The 21,249-nt window shown below is 35.3% G+C and overlaps 1 protein-coding gene across 8 annotated transcripts in view; it reads right to left on the bottom strand.

Annotated features, from left to right (window-relative positions):
• UTRN (utrophin) overlaps window positions 1-21,249 on the bottom strand; it is a 506,643-nt gene that overhangs the window by 281,998 nt on the left and 203,396 nt on the right. For all 8 annotated transcript variants that reach the window (XM_057528183.1, XM_057528180.1, XM_057528182.1 and 5 more), the window contains 6 exons: window positions 20,229-20,357; window positions 17,862-18,032; window positions 15,406-15,567; window positions 14,831-14,968; window positions 8,786-8,974; window positions 7,737-7,909 (listed from right to left, as the gene is read on the bottom strand). In XM_057528183.1, coding sequence (XP_057384166.1) covers window positions 7,737-7,909; window positions 8,786-8,974; window positions 14,831-14,968; window positions 15,406-15,567; window positions 17,862-18,032; window positions 20,229-20,357 — 962 coding nt within the window. The remainder of the gene's footprint in view (window positions 1-7,736; window positions 7,910-8,785; window positions 8,975-14,830; window positions 14,969-15,405; window positions 15,568-17,861; window positions 18,033-20,228; window positions 20,358-21,249) is intronic.

Below are 21,249 nucleotides of genomic sequence, written 5' to 3' on the forward strand. Positions count from 1 at the left end.
TAGTGGATTACAGTTAATGATTCCTCTTAGAGAAACATGCATCATACCAAGAGCAAAGCAATCTGCATACACCACCCCGCCCCCCATATTCATGCACACATACACACACACTAGGCAGCGTTTTAACTGAAAAGACAGCCTTCTCTGGCTTGGAAAATCAAGATAGATTAGCTGCAGGCATGTTAACCCACCCAACTTTAAACACTTAACATTTCAAACACCATGAAGTGTAAAACATGATTAATTACTCTATTCCCTTAGGAAAAAAATAGCATTTTACTTCCAAAACACTTAGTTCCCAGCTAGAACAAAACCCAAAAGGCCAAAACACTTTAAAATTTCCTTGCAGTATACTGTTGGTGGGAATGTAAATTGATACAGCCACTATGGAGAACAGTATGAAGGGTCTTTCAAAAACTAAAAATAGAACTACCACACGACCCAGCAATCCCACTACTGGGCATATACCCTGAGAAAGCCATAATTCAAAAAGAGTCATGTACCACCATGTTCATTGCAGCTCTATTTACAATAGCTAGGACATGGAAGCAACCTAAGTGTCCATCAACAGATGAATGGATAAAGAAGATGTGGCACATATATACAATGGAATATTACTCAGCCATAAAAAGAAATGAAATTGAGTTATTTGTAGTGAGGTGGATGGACCTAGAGTCTGTCACACAGAGTGAAGTAAGTCAGAAAGAGAAAAACAAATACCATATGCTAACACATACACATGGAATCTTAAAAAAAAAAAAAGTTCTGAAGAACCTAGGGGCAGGACAGGAATAAAGACACAGACGTAGAGAATGGACTTGAGGAAACAGGGAGGGGGAAGAGTAAGCTGGGACGAAGTGAGAGAGTGGCATGGACTTATATATACTACCAAATGTAAAATAGATAGCTAGTGGGAAGCAGCTGCATAGCACAGGGAGATCAGCTCGGTGCTTTGTGACCACCTAGAGAGGTGGGATAGGGAGGGTGGGAGGGAGACGCAAGAGGGAGGAGATATGGGGATATATGTATATGTATAGCTGATTCACTTTGTTATAAGGCAGAAACTAACACACCATTGTAAAGCAATTATACTACAATAAAGATGTTAAAAAAAAAATTCCTTGCAGTCTATTATCTCTGTGTTATGGACTAAATTGCATCCCCCAAAATTCATATGTTGAAGCCCAAACCCCCAACATGACTATATTGGAGACAGGGTGTTTAGGGAGGTAATTAAGGTTAAATGAGGTCATGTGGGTCATTAATCCCATAGGACTGCTGTCCTAATAAGAGGGAGAGACACCAGAGATATCTCTCTCTACGTCTGCCTCTTTCTGCCTCTCTGTCTCTCTCTCTCTCTTTGCAAGAGCACAGAGGAAAGGCCATGTAAGGTAAGGATACAGTGAGAACGTGGCCATCTGCAAGCCAGTAAGAGAAGCCTCACCGGAAACTAACTCTTCCGGTATCAGCCTCCAGAACTGACAGAAAATAAATGTCTGTTGTTTAAGCCACCTTGTCTGTGGTATCTTATTATGTCTGCCCTAGCAGACTAACATACTCTGTGCAGGGACTAATCCAGTGTGTCCCATTGACCTGAACACAGCACAGGATGGGAGTGCCTGCAAAGCTCAGGTTAGGCAATGAAACAAAGACTATCAAGACTTCTATTCAAACATAACTCCTTTAGAAATGAGATAAAGTCAAACTCCAGTGCTTGTCATATTTGGAACAAATAAGTGTAAAAAAGAAAAGCTCTGTTGGATTGGGATCCTAAAGAATTTCCCTCTGCCTCTTTGTTTAGAGTAGTTGTACCAGGAGAAGTTTAGAAGAGATCTCTGAAATTTTAATGATTCTACTAAAATGTTTATATAATAAAAAGGTAATATTATTTTAAAAAATAATAAAATGGTCCCTGACATCGCTAACTCCTAAATAATCTTTGTTTCCTTCTTCCATGAAAATCACTGAATAAAAATTCCATTAATATTTGTTGAGTGCCCACAGGGAAGCAATGTTCTATTGGGCATAATGAAAATAAGAGCACTTCAAACAAAACACTAAGAGAATATATTAAGACAATCTTCATTAGTCGGCACTCAATAAATATTCATTAAATGAATGGTGCACGGATAGATAGGTATAGGTATACATAGGTAGGTGGATGGGTGAAGTCTTCTATGATGAAACTGAGTTTCAAACACTTTTTAAATGATGGAAAAAGAATGACTGATTAAATTAAGAAGGAAAACTATTCCTGGTAAAAGATGGAATTCTGAGTAAGAATCAGAAAGCTGGGAAGGTAAAGAAGGTAAAGGAAATTTTAATCAAGTTTATGTGAAATGAGTGAAGAAAACTTGTTTTTGAGCAGTACGTATAAGGTACTAGAAATTAGGCCAACTGGAGAACACTGTTAAAAAGCTTCTAAGGTCAAGATAAGAAGTCTGAACTTTGTCCACACAGCAGTGAGGGGCACGAAGAAGATACAGAGGATAAATATCTGGGAAGACATTCTTAGGAGAGAAGATACACAAAGATCCAAGGATCTAAGATGAGAAGGAAGAAATATAACTGGCTTATTTCTCCACTGTTCCACTGTTTGTCTAAGATGGTTCTAAAATTACTTATTAAGGAAACATATGAAAGCTAATGCCATGAACCATTACAAAAGAGGCATAAGGGACTTCTCAAAGAAAGATACCTGTTTATTTTCATGGTATTTATCTTTTACCACAGGCCAACAATACTTAAAAAATTTTATAAGCAAAACAGCACAGAGACCTGGCATAGACAAATGACTTGGTGGTCACCAGGTGTGATTATGACCGATAACGGTTATGAAACCATGAAACCACAGGATATTTGCCATTGCCTCGATGTTCTATGAAAAGAAAAGAATAGAAAGGAGTGCTCACTTACTGCTTGTAAAAGTGGGCACATAGGAATGGGGAAAAATAAACATTTTAGGATAGGTTACCAAGGTTGGAAGAGAAAAACTAAACAAAAATTAGGAATAAGAATAAGAACATAATCAACTAATGCATCCAAGTGCTGGGCTAAAGAAAATAAGAGCGACAACCTCCTAGCAAATGAAATCTAGTAAACACAGAAAACAAAATAATAAAATAAAAATGTGATAGAGAAGACTTTTCTAACATAAGAGAATACTGTTCTGTGCTCAATTTAAAAAAAACTATGGAATATTTTCTAAAAAGTTAAAATTTTTATAATCAAGTAAATGGCATGAATATCTGCAATCAACGTTACTAATCATAACGTTCTTGAAATTCTGCCACATTAGCCAGATGCATATATGCAAATAGGATAATTGAAAAAAGGAAGAAAAGTTATCATTATATACAAATGATGGTTCAGTATACTAAGAAAGGCCAAGGAAATCAAATTTATACCCATACTCACAGGCATACACTCACACACGTGTGCGCGCATACACACACACACGCACAAACACACGCAGTGCAGAAAATGCAGAAATAAGCTACCATACATCAACTCTACACTAACCAACAATAAGAAAAGCACAAAACTACCAAGTAATAGTCCTGGGGAGAAAAATGCAGACAAATCTTCAAAACCTTACTGAGGACACAGAAAAGGACCCAAATGAGTGAAATACTACATTTCAAATTCATCATTTTTTCAAAAATTGATTGAGATGACTAAAATTTTACTGGAAGAATAAATATAGAAAAAGAATATGAATTTTAATGTTAGAATAATTAGAGAAAATTTACTGTGGTAGATGAAAAAATTAATAATGCTTTAAAAATGAAAGTGTTATGGTATTAGACTAAAACTAATGGTGAGAGAAGGCAGAATTAGCAAAATTAAATAAATATGAAGTTGAAATGCCTTTAAGTTTATGGTAAAGGAAGTATCACCAACAATAATGGAGAGTTAAATTATTCAGCAAAAAATATAGAGAAAACTGGTTGTTTATTTAAGAAAAACATGGCAAAATAGAACAGATTAGTGTTTCTTAACTCAGGCTGCATAAAAAAGTGAGCTGGGGAGTGTTTAAAAAGTAGGGATGCATGGCCCCTACTCTTGCTACTAAAGAGTTGCTATTTACAGACATAGAGAACAGACTTGTGGTTGTCAAGGGGCAAGGGGGGGAGGGACGGATTGAGAGTTTGGGATTAGCAGATGCAAACAATTATATATAGAATGGATAAACAACAAGGTACTACTTTATAGCAGAGGGAACTATATTGCTAATGGAAAAGAATTTTTAAAAAAGAGTTGGTGTATAGAACCACCAAACTGGAGGCTTAAAACAAAATACATATCAAAATAAAATTCAGATGGTTTAGTTTTTACATGTAAATTTTAAATCAAGCAAAATTGTTTTAAATATATATAAATATTTAATTACTCTCACAATGAAAAGGTAATTTATATGCATATAAACAAAATGAAATTACAAAGGAAAAGACATAAGATATAATTATAGAAAATTAAAATTTCTATATGTCAAAAAACACCATTAACAAAGATAAAGGGTACATGGAAAGCTGTGAGTAATTAAGCAATGAACAAAAAATATGAATGGCTAATATTCTTAATATAGAAAAAAGCTTTTGCAAATTAAGAAGTAAATAATAATACTATGATAGAAAAATAAGCACAGAACATGACCTACCCATTAACAGAAGAAGTAACACTGGTGCCAATAAACATATGTAAAAATATTGAAATTTTGCTGATAATCAAAGAAATGAAAATCATATTGAGATGCAATCCATCACTATACAATTGGCAAAGGTCTAAAAAAAAATCTGTCAGTGTTAACAAGGGTTCAGTAAGAAGGACACTTTCACATATGCTGTTGGCAGAGGTATAACGACCAATACTGTGATGCAATCTAGAGCCTTAAAATGTTATTATTTTTTAACAAATTAGCCTTCATCTAATAATCAAGTCTAATTAAAGTCAGAAGTATGCATAAAGCTGTATGTAAGAGGATATTCTCTAAATGTACAGAGAAGTTTTTAAAAATCCATACAAAGAAATACACCAAAAGATTATTAAAAGTTATCTTTCCAAGGATTGTATAATCACGTGAAATATGTAAGCTAAAACAAAAAAAGAAGATGAAGAGCACCATGCCTATTTTTGTGTGTATGTCTCTAAGGTTTTCTGGTATATTTTTCTGTGTTAACATTACTCTTACACTGTAATTTATATTGAGCTATTTCACATCATATTTGACTTTCCATACATACACAGCTACCATCAAAAGTCTTACCAATTTTTGTTTCTACCTGTTAATAGGCCTGGTCAAAAACTAGAAAGAAGGAGGCTCAAAAACATTCTATTAAACAGAAGGTTATTTTTTTAAAAAAGGCTTTGGGGTTATATATGGATTCCAATTATCTGTAGCTGTCTCTGCTCTTCACTCACATTAATCATCAAGTGTGTGGAGAAATTGAACATTACTGAAAATCCTTTTCAAGATTTTTAAAGAAAATGGACACTATTCGGATACTAAAAATTAAAGGTGCCTCCTTTTCTCCATTGTATATGCTTGCTTTCTTTGGCGTAGATTAATTGTATGTGCGTGGGTTTATTTCTGGGCTCTCTATTCCATACCATTGATCTAAATGTCTTTTTCTGCCAGTACCATACTGTAATGATTACTATAGCTTTGTAATATAGTTTGAAGTCAGAGACCATGATACCTCCAGCTTTGTTCTTCTTTCACAAGACTGCTTTGGCTATTCGGGGTCTTTTGTGGTTCCATACAAATATTAGCATTCTGTGTTCTAGTTCTGTGAAAAATACCATGGGTGTTTTGACAGGGACTGCACCGAATCTGTAGATTGCCATGGGTAGTATGGACATTTAACAATATTAATTCTTCCAATCCATGAACACAGTATACCTTTCCATTTATTTGTGTTGTCTTCTCTTTCTTTTATCAATGTCATATAGTTTCCAGAGTACAGGTCTTTCACCTCCTTGGTTAAATTTATTCTTAGGTATTTCATTCTTTTAGATGCAAAAGGATTGCAAGTGGGATTTTTTTCTTAAAGTTCTCTTTCTGATAGTTTGTTATTAGTGTATAGAAATGCAACCGATTTCTGTACATTAATTTTGTATACTGCAACTTTATTAAATTCATTTATTAGTTCTAGTAGTTTTTGGTGGAGTCTTTAGAATTTTCTATATATAGTATCAATCTCTTCAATAAGCAGTGTTGTGGAAACTGGACAGGTACATGTAAAAAAATGAAGCTAGACCATTTTCTCACACCATATATGAAAGTAAACTCAAAATGGATAAAAGATTTAAGTGTAAGACCTGAAGCCATAAAACGCCTAGAAGAAAATACAAGCAGTATGCTTTTTGACATAGGTCTTAGCAATATTTGGGGGGATATATCTCCTCAGGCAAGGGCAACAAAAGCAAAAATATACAAATGGGACTACATCAAACTAAAAAGCTTTTGCACAGCAAAGGAAACCATCAATAAAATAAAAAGGCAACCTACCAAATGGGAGGAGATACTTGCAAACAATATGTCTGACAAGGGGTTAATATCAAAAGTATATAAAGAACTCACACAACTCAATATCAAAAAATCAAATAATCCAATTGAAAAATGGGCAGAGGACCTGAAAAGACATTTCTCCAAAGAACATATACGAAAGGCCAATGGGTACATGAAAAGATGCTCAACATCACTAGTCATTAGGGAAATGCAAATTAAAACCACAATGAAACATTACCTCGTACCTGTTACAATGACCATCATCAAAAAGACAAGAGATAACAAGTGCTGGTGTGGATGTGGAGAAAAGGGAACCCTTGTACACTGTTGGGGGGAATGTAAATTGGTATTACCACCATGGAAAACAGTATAAAAGATACTCAAAAAATTAAAAATATAACTACCCTCTGATCCAGCAATTCCACCTCTGGGAATAGATCCAAAGGAAACAAAAACACTAACTTGAAAAGATATCTGCACCCTCATTTTCATAGCAGCTTTACTTACAATAGCCAAGATACGGAAGCAACTTAAATGTCCATCAACACATGAATGGATAAAGAAGATATATATAAGAATATTACTCAGGCATAAAAAGAATGAAACCTTGCCATTTGCAACAGCATGGATAGACCAAGACGGTATATGCTAAGTGAAATAGGTCAGACAGAGAAAGACAAATACTGTATGTTTTCACTTACATGCAGAGCCTAAAAAACAAAAGAAACAAATATAACAAAACAGAAAAATACTCACAGATACAGAGAACAAACTAGTGATTGCCAGAGGGGAGGCGGTAGGGGGAATGGGTGACATATGTGAAGAAGGATTAAGGGGTACAAACTACTAGTATAAAATAAATATGTCACAGGGTTGTAATGTACAGCACAGGGAATATAGTCAATAATATTGTAATAACTTCATATGGTGCATAAAATGTAAAAATATTGAATCACTATGCTGTTCACCTGAAACTAATATAATATTGTAAGTCAACTATACTTCAATAAAAACAAATAAATAAAAGTGCTTCCTTAATTATTAAAATATTATATATTACGTTGCAAATGATCATGTATATGTGAGCTGATTCTTCTTTAAGGAACTACATCACAATTTATTAAACAGGGCCTATTACAAGGATTTGAAACATATCCTCACTAATCTTAATGTACATATGAACTTACAGACCTTTTTAAAAAATTAAATATTAATTTAAACATACCCTTTACGATCATTGTACATTCTATTAATTCTGTCCCATTTTGCATTCAACTGAGTAAGTGTGTCCCGGATCTGAATGGCTTCAGGTCCAGAAGCGTCGAGGATAACATCTGGTTGTTTTTCATGAATGATTGCAATCTGCTCTCCGAGTTTGTCCAGTTGGTCTTTGATAGTCTATGAATATATTGTCATATGTTAACAAAATTCAGCAAAGAGATAAAAGAATGGAATCACAGGAGGCCAAAAATTTATATTGAATAAGTTACTTAAAAATAATGAGACATCATAATCGTTGCTTATCAAAACTGGAAACTTTAAAAAAAAAATAATACCCTGTATTGGCCAAAGCATGAGGAATGTTACATAATATCCTAATGGTGGGAAAAAATCCTCACAGATGTCCAAAGTGGCATTTGTACAGGACATATAAAAAGCTTCAATAACATTCTGTAAAGGTACTGAAGTGTTTGAAGCTAGAAATTATTTATATTTTCAAATACCTAATAATACTAATTTAAATGACAGAAATGAGCTATCAAACCTATCAACTCTATCAGCAATTTTACTGTGACTTGATACATAAATGCAATCAAATTATATGAAAGAGTCTTGATATTAGTTTTGTGAATTAACTGAAAACTTTCAGATCCCTAGTTAACTTACAATCAACATGTCATTCCATACCCAACCACTAGCCAATCTTAAATCGTTATAGGTGGCAAGATAAATGTCAACATTTTACATCAAATGACAATCAAGTTTACGAGAAAGGAATATAGTTTGTGCATGTGTTTGATTTTAAAAAGTCTCTGATGTTGCAAAGCATTCATAACTGTGCACGCTTAAAAATCCATACCTACTTTTAATAAATTAAAAATTTTGACAGTATTTCATTGGTGGATATAGGAAAAGTTTATTTTTCATACATATTATTAATTCCTTGGCACAAATGTAAAAGGTTATGGATAATCTAAGCAGGCACAATGACAAATTCCTTGCTTTATTTCTACATCAACTGCAGCTATTCAAATGCAGTGTCCGGATATTTACCTTCAGAGAATCTTCCTGAAAAGAGAAGTCTTCATAGACAACAGAGCTTAATTCTGGAGTATTAAGTGATAATTCAACATCATCCATGGAAAGTAAAACTTTGTTAATTTCAACCAGATAATCTGTGGGGAGAGGTGGTGAGCTAATTCCAGAAGCGAGCTGACCTGTTCTCTGTTGAATAGGGATTGCCTGTAAAGACATGAATAATAATAACACACATCTTTTAAATTATTCCCACAATGAAGAGTAGCAAATTGAAAACACAAAAAACAAAGAAAAAAGCACTATTTTGTGGAGCAATTCAATACCATGAGCAAAAATTTAAAAACTTGTTTTAATTTTTAAAAATTTGCCCTGCACTGCTATAGAAACCATTAACAATCTCTATTTTAATTTTCATCTGTAGCCTGTTGTTAAAAGGCTTAAATAAGCTGTTAATGCTTGAAAGGTTTTTTTTAAGACTTAAGCCACCTAAACTCATTTAGCAAACAGGAAAACATAAGGACTCCTTTCCTAAGTTACTGAAGAAATGAGAATATGCTGCAAATCATAAAATTCTGTATGAAGTAAAAATTTTAATACCATTATTATTTCACCTTTTTAAAAAAAAATCTCACAATTAGATTAAACACTTCTGGGCCACACTGGTGAAAAAGTAAATAAGTGAAACATGTATTAGTAACGTAACATAAATACAGTAGGGGGTTTAATTAAAATAATATCCAGGCAATTCAGTATATAATCTTTTTTTTTTAATTTTATTTATTTTTATTTATTTATGGCTGTGTTGGGTCTTCGTTTCTGTGCGAGGGCTTTCTCTAGTTGTGGCAAGCGGGGTCCACTCTTCATCGCGGTGCGCGGGCCTCTCACTATCGCGGCCTCTCTTGTTGCGGAGCACAGGCTCCAGACGCACAGGCTCACTAATTGCGGCTCACGGGCCCAGTTGCTCCGCGGCATGTGGGATCCTCCCAGACCAGGGCACGAACCCGTGTCCCCTGCATTGGCAGGCAGATTCTCAACCACTGCGCCACCAGGGAAGCCCTCAGTATATAATCTTAACCTTTGAGAACAATATTACAAAACATGAATATCCTACATAAGATGATAGATTCTACCATGCTAAATTCAGGCAGATTCTAAACTGAGTGGATAACTTATTTACCCTAGCATAGTATTTCCTGTATCCTCTAATCAGAGCTTTCTAAACAATAAAGTGCTCTCTGGGATGGGCCACTCGTCCCTGAGTTCACGTCCTTTACGCCTTGATGGCTACCATTTAATAATTGCTGCCTACTGCTTGCAAATGGCCAAAGTACATCCACTCATGAATTAAGTGGATTTCCTTGACACTTTCACCATATTCCTATATTGAACTTCTGAAAGATGATATTCCTCTGTAAACTCAGATGACAGTGAAAATGATCTTAAGTACATGTTCACTGAGTCAGTGATCCTGAAAATGGTTACAATTCCTAAATGAAACCAAAACCCAAGATTAACAACACTGAGTGAATAATATGTTGTTGAATCTTGAGGTCTGCATTCTTTGTCTCCTGGAATTTGATAAACTATGACTTTCACCAAATGATGGGCAGTCCTGGATAGCCAGGTGAGAAGCAAGCCTATTGATTTCCTGACTTTACCCACCGGCTTGTTTATACTTGACACTAATAATAATTTTATTATCCTAATGCCACACATTTAAATTTTAGTCAGAAAACATTTCTAGGTATTTAACTATACATCTAAGAAGGCAAACTATATGCTATATTTTAAGCAAATATAAAAGAATGCTGAAATAAATAATGTGTTCACCCAGGAACCAGTTTTAATAAAAAGATATGAAGTATTTCTTAATAAAAAAATTGTTTTCAATTTTTTCAGATTTTAATTTTAAATAGCCCAATTTTTTGGCAGATCACAAAGGGAAGCTCAATTGTTCCTCTTCTTAACTTTAAGGAAAAAGAAAACGACACAGAGAAAGTATTTACAGGTTGAGAATTCATGTCAAAGGAGTAAAAAAACTGGGACCTGTTCTCCTACTTGGCTTTGTCATCTATCAACCAGGGTCTTGCTCAGACAGCCTCTGTTTTTCCAAGACCAAAAAGGACTCTCGGCCTCCAGCTGTTTGATATGTGCTTGTAGGACATTCAACTTTAGAGTACTTTCCTCATTAGTATCACTAAACATCATACACCAGGTTTTTTTTTTTTTTAATCTGCTCTGCCTGCTTACTGGTGAGAGTCACTTCTATACCATAACAACCACTACAAGGCCAGGAATTTTGTGCTGCTTCTTCAGTTACACAACAGTGTCATTCTGCAAGGTCACATGTATCTGACTCTTTAGGGTGAACTGGGGAGGTCAGTAGGTATTGTAAATAGAAAGTCCCAATGGTTTTTTTTTAAAAATCACGTTCATTAATACTGTATTTTTCTATTAATAATATACACATAATCTAGGCTTCCTGAGCCTCTATACTCTTGCTGAAGCAGCAAGTCCATTCAAGATTCAAATATGTGCTTTCTATATTCCCAAAATAGATTTTATCCCAAGACAGTGATCAATCAAAATGCCCTAGGAGGAAAAAAAAAAAATGTCCTCAAGATCTGACCCAGACTTTACTTCTGGATAATTTTATTTTTAAAGAATTCAGCTAGGACACAAAGATACAGATATACTACAAGGTAGCATTAAATGTTACATGATGCACCTCATGTCATACAGCAACCTAAATTCCAGATAGATTAAAAAATTGATTTTAAATGACACTTTACAAAAATGTTCTAAGTTTTGTTTTTATCAAACCATAGGGAAAACTTGGAACAAAACTGAGTTGAACATCGCCAGCTCTCTGGAGGATGAGGACTTTTTAAGAAAATCACAAAGGAAAAACCTAGCCATGTGCGGCTAAACAAAAATTTTAAATGGTTGTATATTAAAGGTAAAATAATTAGAAGATAAAAATCAATAAAATGATACTTTTTATAGCAAATATGACAAGAGGTTAATATCTTTATTTATGAAGAGCTTGTGCATATTTTAAAATAGTAATACCCTAGTAAACACATGAGAAAGGGTCATTCAATATATATTTCAAATAAGAAAATGAGTCCTTTTTTTAGTTTAAATAAATGCATAATTCTTAAAAAGCCACCTATATCACTTTGTAGCAGAAACCATGTGAAAGGCAGTCAATGAAAAGGAAAATGATATGCATGAGCCCCTCTGTACCCTCAGGGGAGGCTCTGGAGGTATTTGACCTGAGGAACTATTTACATCAGCGGTCCACAACCTTTTTGGCACCAGGGACCAGTTTCGTGGAAGACAATTTTTCCACGGAATCGGGGGTGGGGCGGGGATGGTTCAGGGGGTAATGCGAGCGATGGGGAGTGATGGGGGGCGGCAGATGAAGCTTCGCTCACTCGCTCGCCGCTCACCTCCTGCTGTGCGGCCCGGTTCCTAACAGGCCAAGGACCACTACAGGTCTGCAGCCTGGAGGTTGGGGACCCCTGATTTACATGATAAATATGGGACTGAAGAGAAGGAGGCACTGAGGACGGATGTGATTTTGACTGAAACAAATTTAATGTCACTGCCCTAACATAAACTAGGGACTTTGATTATGATGTGTCAACGTAGGCTCATCGGTTGTGACAAATATATCTCTCTGCTGCAGGACATTGATATCATGGAGGAGGCTATGTGTGTATTGGGGGTGAGGGGACAAGGGGTATGTGGGAACTCTTTGCTGCGAACCTAAAGCTGCTCTAAAAAATAAAGTCTGTTTTTAAAGAACAAAAACAAAAACAAACAAGAAATTTCATGTCCCTTCTCAATAGTCTTTGGTTACCCACTGCCTGTCACCACCTTCCATTTTCTCTCTCTTCACCAATCTCCACCATTTCTCCTCTCTCACTCCTTTTCTCATTTCCAACCTGAATTCATAAGGAGGTTAATCCAAGGTTAACTGAGGGAGGGGCCTGTGAAAGAATTTTTTCAGCTAAAAACCTTCTCATGCTTTTTGTCAGTGCACACACCATCCAATCCTTCCTATGCCCTTCCCCATCTCCTCCCATCCGTATAAATTTTCTCAAATCATTCAACAGGGATAAAATATTGCTCACAGCATGCAGTAGCTCATTGCTCACCTAAAAGAGAAGAAAAGAAAAGAAAGGAAAGGAAAAGGAAGGGAAGGGAGGGGAGGGGGGGAGGGGGGAGGGGGGGAGGGGAGGGAAAGAGTTCTGTAAACTGGTGGTTCTCAATGCTGACTGCACATTAGAATCTTCTACAGAGTTTTTTTTTTCAAGCGCCCACACCTAGGCACAACCTGAGAGATTTTGATTTAACTGGTTTGAGGCTCGATTTCTTTTTAAGCTCTTCAAGGGATTCTAATGTTCACAGTTAAAAAACAGTTTTAAAAACTACAGATTTGAAGAAGTATATGTGTTAACGAAATAAGGACAAAAAAATTTTTAATGTTTTAAAATAATGTTAATTACAATAACTAATGCTAGTGAAACCCAAATGAAACAAGCCTATAATAGTATATGTTAGTACTTTTGAAAAACAAATTTATTTATATATTAAAAGTCTAAAAATTATTTCTATTGTGGACCATTAATGATTTCTGATTTGGGACCCAAAGATGAAGTTCCAGAGAAGAAAGATACTTTTAAAAGTAACAATTAAACAAAGAACTATAATATAATCTGAAAGATGTTAGAAATAAAAATGGAACCGAGTCTTAAAAGACAACACATTTTTCAGGTAAAATAAGAAGATAAAACCCACAGCAGGGAATAACAATGAAATTAGCAAGATTCCAGAGGTGCTAAGGCACCAGTATGTTGGCATAAGGTAGAGAAAACCAGTATAGCTATACTGCATGGTGAATGACAGTGAAAGAGGTAGCCAGAGGTCAAACCGAAGCCTCTATATACCATTATTGTGACAAACCTTGCGCTTAAAGCTTTTTCTGCATTTTGCAATCTTTTCCTAAACAGGTTCTTAGGGAAAGGAATCATAAGATCAGCCATGACTTTGGGGGGAATAATGCTGAGAAAAACACAGAAGATGGGCCGGAGTTAAGAAAAACTGGACTTAAAAACCAACTTGGGGAATAACTAACGAGTGAAAATCATAAGAGTCAGATTTATGGAAAGGTTAGTAGACTGAGGAAGTTAAGTTACTCTCCCAGGGTCATATACAAGTAACTGGTAGAGCCGTACCTAACTTCAGGTTCAGACCTGTATCTACTTCTTTCGGACCTAATGGATATAATCCTTCCTCAATGTGGTGTGAGGAACAGGAAATGACTGATAAGATTGTGAAGTTTCTACCTTGAGAACTGGGTAGTTTTTACAAGTAATAACTAAGATAGGGAATAAAGCAGGAAACAGGTTGGAGGAGGGGAGAGAGGGCTGGTTCAGCTTGGGACCTGTTACAAGGCTGCAGTACAAACAGATAGAGACAGCCAACAGGCACCAAGCCGAGAAACCTGAATCTTCTAGTAGATTCCAACATCATCAACTAAAACTGGTTCTAGAAGGATTACCTAAGTACAGACCTCTGGGGAACACCAGCACATTTACAGTGCAGCTGCAAAGATGGCTATTGAAAAGGGAGCTGGTGGTGAATCTTTTCCTAGAATATAAATCATATTTTATCAATTTCACAAATTTAGTTATTTGTAAACTAGAAATTTTTTTTAATGTGGTCAAGACCTAACTAGAAATTTTTTTTAATGTGGTCAAGACCTCCACACATAAAATACAGAACTGAAGGAGAAAGTCACTCCCCAAAGGTTTAAAACATTATCAGAACTCCAAAAGAGATGTCCAATAATAAGGTTTTATGTTTCTATTTTCTGTGAGTCTCGCCTCATCCCAAAATATAAACATATCTAGCAATACACACGAGAAAGGAGGAGATACCATTCCAACTGGTTTGTTTTGAGATGTCATTGAATGCAACATCACACTTCTCAATGGCAAGAGCTGAAAAAGTTATTTAAGTGGAACAGAGACTCTCCCATGACAATACCTTAGTTTTGTTGTATCTTGTGTGCAAAAGTAGTAACTGCAAACGGATCTTTTCTTTTTTATTATCCTCCATAGGTTGATGTAACATTTGTTCTCCTCTTTGTAGAACTTCCTCAATCTGGGCTCTCTCCTCATCCATCTGAATGTTTAAAAGATAAAAATTACTCAAAATAAAAATGCACAGGGTCACTTACTATCAGTTCCCAAGCAGGAGAACTAACCTACAAAGTATAGTATAAGTCAACATATGTTTATCTGAATGATATACAACAAAAGTTTATGTTTTTCTTAAAATATTTCATATATGAAGTTAAAATAACTCATAAAGAATGCTAGTTTAGCAGAAGTTAAATAGCACTAAGATAACACTACCTTTATAGTCAGAAAGTATGTCTATTTTTTAAGCATTATGTAAATCACGTGACAAACCTTACATTGACACTCACCAGAAAGTCACATTTAAACCTGTTCTATCATGTTTGGCAGATATTTGGGTAAACATCATTAATGTAAAAATATAATTAACAGAGAAGAAAAGTGAGAACACCACGGTTTTGAAAATCTGCTTGAGCCAACCTTTTCATCTTCATCACTGGATTCCAAGCGCTTTTCTGTAACTTGTAACATATTTTCTATATCATTTTCTAATTTTTCCAAGTCAGAGAAAGGCACACCAGCTTCAAATGCTTCGGTGGTGACCAGATATTGGTATGATAATGGTTCCTGGCCAATCAGCAACTGTAGAAGGAAAAATGTTCTTTGAAAAGATATTCTTGTTTGTAGATTTTTGCTGGAGAGGGTATGGAGAAAAGGGAACCCTCTTGCACTGTTGGTGGGAATGTAAATTGATACAGCCACTATGATGAACAGTATGGAGGTTCCTTAAAAAACTAAAAATAGAACTACCATATGACCCAGCAATCCCCCTACTGGGCATACACCTGGAGAAAACCGTAATTCAAGACGAGTCATGTACCACAATGTTCATTGCAGCTCTATTTACAATAGCCAGGACATGGAAGCAACCTAAGTGTCCATCCACAGATGAATGGATGAAGAAGATGTGGCACATATATACAATGGAATATTACTCAGCCATAAAAAGAAACGAAATTGAGTTATTTGTATTGAGGTGGATGGACCTAGAGTCTGTCATACAGAGTGAAGTAAGTCAGAAAGAGAAAAACAAATACCGTATGCTAACACATATATATGGAATCCAAAAACAAAAAAATGGTTCTGAAGAACCTAGGGGCAGGACAGGAATAAAGATGCAGATGTAGAGAATGGACTTGAGGACACGGGGAGGGGGAAGGGGAAGCTGGGACGAAGTGAGAGAGTGGCATTGACATATATACACTACAAAATGTAAAATAGATAGCTAGTGGGAAGCAGCCACATAGCACAGGGAGATCAGCTCGGTGCTTTGTGACCACCTAGGGGGTGGGATAGGGAGGGTGGGAGGGAGGTGCAAGAGGGAGGTGACATGGGGATGTATGTATATGTATAGCTGATTCACTTTGTTATAAAGCAGCAACTAACACACCATTGTAAAGCAATGATACTCTAATAAAGATGTTAAAAAAAAGAAAAGATATTCTTAACTTGACCTTTCACCATTTAATCAGTGTCAAGAAAGAACTCGCATTTATTTGAATTGACTTTAATTTCATTCATTCCCACAGCAATAATTTTACCAACTTGGGATTCTCTGATTACCCATGTTCTCCAAACTCCAGCCAGGGATGTGAACTGCTGTGCAAGTGACTGGCTGCCTGGAGTGGGAGGAGGGTTCTGGGACCACAGGCGAGCACAGCAGGAAACACTGCCATGATCCAGAAGCCATCCCTGCCATGGCCACAGAGAGGAAGAAAGGCCACTACCTAATAGAGGGACATCCCAAAGAATGCCTCCCAGTTAACTTTCCCCAGTACAACGCCCCTTGGATTTTGATACCAAAACTTCGAAAAAGTACATGTTTCCCAATGCAGTATTTTCAGACAGTATCTATATAGAAAGCCTTTACATCAATATTTATGTGCCTAAAATCAATGTAACAAATTTAATAAAACTAAATGCAGGAAAATAACATGCAGTGTTGGCTGAGCGTGGGGAAGCTAGCAATCTCACACTCTAGTTATGAACGTATAAATTGGCACAAACTTACTGTAGGAATCTTAGGAAAAATCTATTTAACAGCATTTATAGGTACAACTTTCACAACAATATCAAGGAATTCTAAGAAGTGATCCTAAGGGCATACTAAGAAATGAACAAAAAGACATGCATAAAAGAATTTTAACAATACAGTATTTATAAAAGTGGAAAATTGACTTAGAATATTTAACAGATCATTTAATTGAATAGCTGTTAAAAACCTTGTCAGAGGAGAATATATAAAACAGTATAAAATATTTGATATTTTAATATCACATACACATAAGAGTGTATATGTATGCCAAAACGTTAACAGAAATTATTTATGGGGACAACAATAATTTTCTTTGTACTTTCTCTCACTCCATCTCCTATGTCTCCTGCATTACTCTTTTACATATGTAGGAAAAATCTCCCATAGATCTATTGAAAAGAATAAGTGAGCTTAGTTCAGAAGGTAAGGAAGTAGGGTCAAGGCTAAGGAAGACAAAAGTTAAAGCAAGATTTCTGTTGTTTTCTTTAAGTTGCAAATAATCTAAGTATATCCACAGGCTATGAAAGATTGTTTGGCCTATTATATCAAGTATTTCAAAACAAAGCAAAGTTAGAAAATATTTACTTCCTGCAAAAAAGATGATCCTTCCTCTCATAATTTCAGTACTTTGAAACCTTTTCTCTAATGGGTTATTTTCTTTAATACTAATTTCTTATATTCGCTCCTTCATATGCATAATCAAAATAAATAAGAACAAATGCTCCAAAGTGATAAAATCATTTTAATTTAAAAATTCTCGATATATATACCATATAATTATCTATCACGTAGCTACGTATCTATAAGAAAAATAGTTTTATAAAAAAACATAATTGCTTACTTGGGCACTTTTGATGTGTTGAGAAACCTTTTCAAAGTTTCTGTTCAATTCAGCTAATTTTGGTTCTACAAGCTCCTTGCTTGAGCCTCCACGTGCATTCATCAAAACAACAGCTTGCTCACGGACATTTTCTACTTGGAGATTAGCATCATCCAGCTCAGAGAGTAAACGCTAATTGTAAGTAAAACAAAATTATCACATGGGAAAAATCAAAACCAAACATGGGTGTAATGCTAACTCGGATGTAAAGGTAGTTTAAATAAATGTCTGAGCTTCCTAGTAAGAGATTTCAGCACCATCAATTTGAATAAGAGCTCTTCATACATTACGACTCATTCATGTTACATGGGAAGCATTTTCGATCACTACCAGATTGGATAAAACTTTATTTTATGATTGAATAGTCTATAAGATTTATTGTGTCATTTCTTCAACCGCTTTATTCTAAGAATTGCAAAGCTTCTTGAGGCTGAATAAAGGAGTAAGTGGCAAGGAGTAGACTGTGACTTCTTTTCCCCCTAGAAATACTATTTACCACCATCCCCCTTCCCTTGGTGAAGGTGAACTGATTTGGAAATTGGTTGAATATTATCATTTAGTTTTTAACTAAAATATGCAACAACATTATGCAGTTTCCTCAAGCTAATTTCACAGTTGTCATTAAATTCATTCTCAGGGCTAAGAAAGGAACCTGCCTCAATTTCTACTTCATTGGTAAGTTTTTGAAGAGTGTTGGAATTCTCTCAAGAGTATGGCTGTAAGTAGATTTTGAATGAAGTCTTAAAAATAAGCTAGCTAGTCTGTATGCATCTATAAATTCTGCAGATGTTTTCCTGGTGATTTACGAGAATGAATGATCCAGCAATGCACCCAATCAGCTAATACATGGTGCTTAACCCACTGTTCTGAAGAATTTGTGCTTACTTGTTATGGTGGCTGAGAGAAAATAAGTAGTTTGAGGAACTGTTTTTAAATCAGTGTATATAGATAGAAACAGGAGAACATCAGCTTAACTATGGAATTTTTAGAACGTGTTCTCTCACATCTAAATCTGATTGTAATAAAAAAAAAAACAGCCGTTGCTTGTCTCAAATTTTTCTAGTTGTATAGTGATTTTTGAAATTCTCTTTAAGAAAAATCAAGTGGAAGGAAATAAACACTTTGTAAATAAGGCTTGGCTTTCATGAAAAATTGTTTAAAGGTTATGTTAAAAGGATTTAATAAGTTCACTAAAAGTGTAATCGTGGAAATGTGGAAAATGTGGTGAGTAAAGGAAACTACCTCATTCTTCGAAGGTTTTATAGAAGCACAATTAAACACTCTAAAATGGCTTTGTTATGAATGAACCATCTGCTGTGAAAGAACTCTATTTGTAATGTCTAAAGGACCTGGAATAATTGTATTTTGCTGGCAACAGACACATGCTTTATTGTTTGCAGGTTCCTCATAAAATCTTTAATTATGCACTGTTTCTGTCATCAATAAACAACGTAAAGGGAAAAAAATATTCATTCAAGGATGTCTGCAAAATGTTGAGAAAGTACATTTGTAACCTAGAATTCAATTGTTCATCCATGCCTGACATGACAAAGGGTTCAAAGGAAGGACTCGTGGGGCCTGAGTGGTAAAAAGAAAAGATTCCCAAAGAGGAATTCTTAAAAGCTGCTTTTGACCTTCAACTTTGAAACTAAATGTAGAAACACAGGAATGAATAAGGGGTACTCAGGGCACTTTTCTGAGACTCTGGAGCCCCCGAGACAACAATTTCTTCTTTGCTTAACACCACTGAGTAAGGGTATCAAAAGGCTGAGCAAAGTGAAGAGAGAAGTCTGCCAGACTTTGTGCTTCTGAAAAAGTATACTATCTTTTTCATACAGCTGATTCCTCTGCAAAGCTGGGTCAGGGGGCAATATGCAGCAAGAAATGAAAGCCAAATACTCATTGTGAAGTCAGTTTTGCTTTGACTTTCTATACTGCCACCAAATTTTGCAAGTCATTAAAAAAATAACTAAGAATGACCTTTTGCCGTGAACTAATGACCCAGCATTCAACTACCTTGTATGACAAAATGGAGAAGTTTTTTTTATAGCTTATTAAATTACAATGGAAAAAATTTTATTAACAATCACATAATGTGGTATTTTTAGATGGTAATTCTTACAAGAAAGGAACGGAACAAAAAATAAGCTAAGACAAAATACAAAGAACAAACAAAAAAAGGCTCAGTTTATCCCACCAACATAAAAGCTAATGAATCTGCTGCATGGGAAGCATGTGTGCACAAGTAACTTGCAGTACTCCTCGAGAGAAAGAGAACAGCAAAACCTTCCACTCCCAGAAGCGTTACTGATCCTCTACATTGGCTACCTTCACAATTTCTTCCCGTTTACTTGCTGGCTTTTTTTCTATCTCATCCAATAGCGCTTCAGCTTGATAAAGCCAGGTGCTTATGTGAGCAACATTTCCATCAAATATTTCCAACTGGTTTTGGTGGTTCTAGAAAGGAATTAATAAAATGCTGATACAATCATATGAAATATTTAAGACAATAATCTTAAAAGACATTTAAAAGACCTTCAAAGTGCTAAACTGTGTGCTGAATTTCAAGAAGAATTTCCACCTTCCTACAAAGCTCTTCCCCAATGGATAAATCTCATTCCTAAACACGCACACTGTGACTGAACACGTTTTAATTTTAATTTAGATCTCAATACAATGAAAAGTTGAAGAAGAATAAAAGGTGAAAGTTTCTTTTTTAATTTCATTTTGTTTTAATCCCTATCCCTCATTCTTGTATTACAAATAATCTCATTGGCCCCTCCTTGATCATATTTGTTAAAAAACTCTTTTAAGGAGGTAATAATATTAAAAAATGATTCAAATTTTGCTTGCTCAATGGACTGTAAGTACTTAGAGGCAGGGCCCCTGTCGTTTCACCTCAGTACCGACAGCGCTTAACATTACACCTGGAACAGATCTCAGTGAAACTTCCTGAAGCAAGGTATAACATGTGATTGAGAGAATACATCTGAAAACAGTTTAAGTCCGTTAAAACTAAGCAAAACTGCTGAGGCTAAGGCAAGAATTTAGAACTTGATGAAAAAGAGTGGGGGAGCCTTATGATGAAACCAAAAACTTTTAGGAACTATATTTTATAGGATGAAGGAAACTAGAAGAAACTTCGAAGAAAAGTGTTTAAAAACAAGGAAACAAATTATTAATCTGTAATATGGAAAAATCATTGAAAAAATAAAATGAGAACCAATAAATCATATGAGCAAAGTTTTGACAGTGGTCTGGATTCTAAGTAAGAAGAATTTATAAACACCAGACTTATTTACCTTGATAAAGCAGATAAATCAAATGTTCTAATAGGAGTAGAAAGATA

The sequence above is a fragment of the Balaenoptera acutorostrata genome, chromosome 14 (genome assembly GCF_949987535.1).
Source record: "Balaenoptera acutorostrata chromosome 14, mBalAcu1.1, whole genome shotgun sequence".
In the NCBI taxonomy this organism is placed as follows: Eukaryota; Metazoa; Chordata; class Mammalia; order Artiodactyla; family Balaenopteridae; genus Balaenoptera; species Balaenoptera acutorostrata.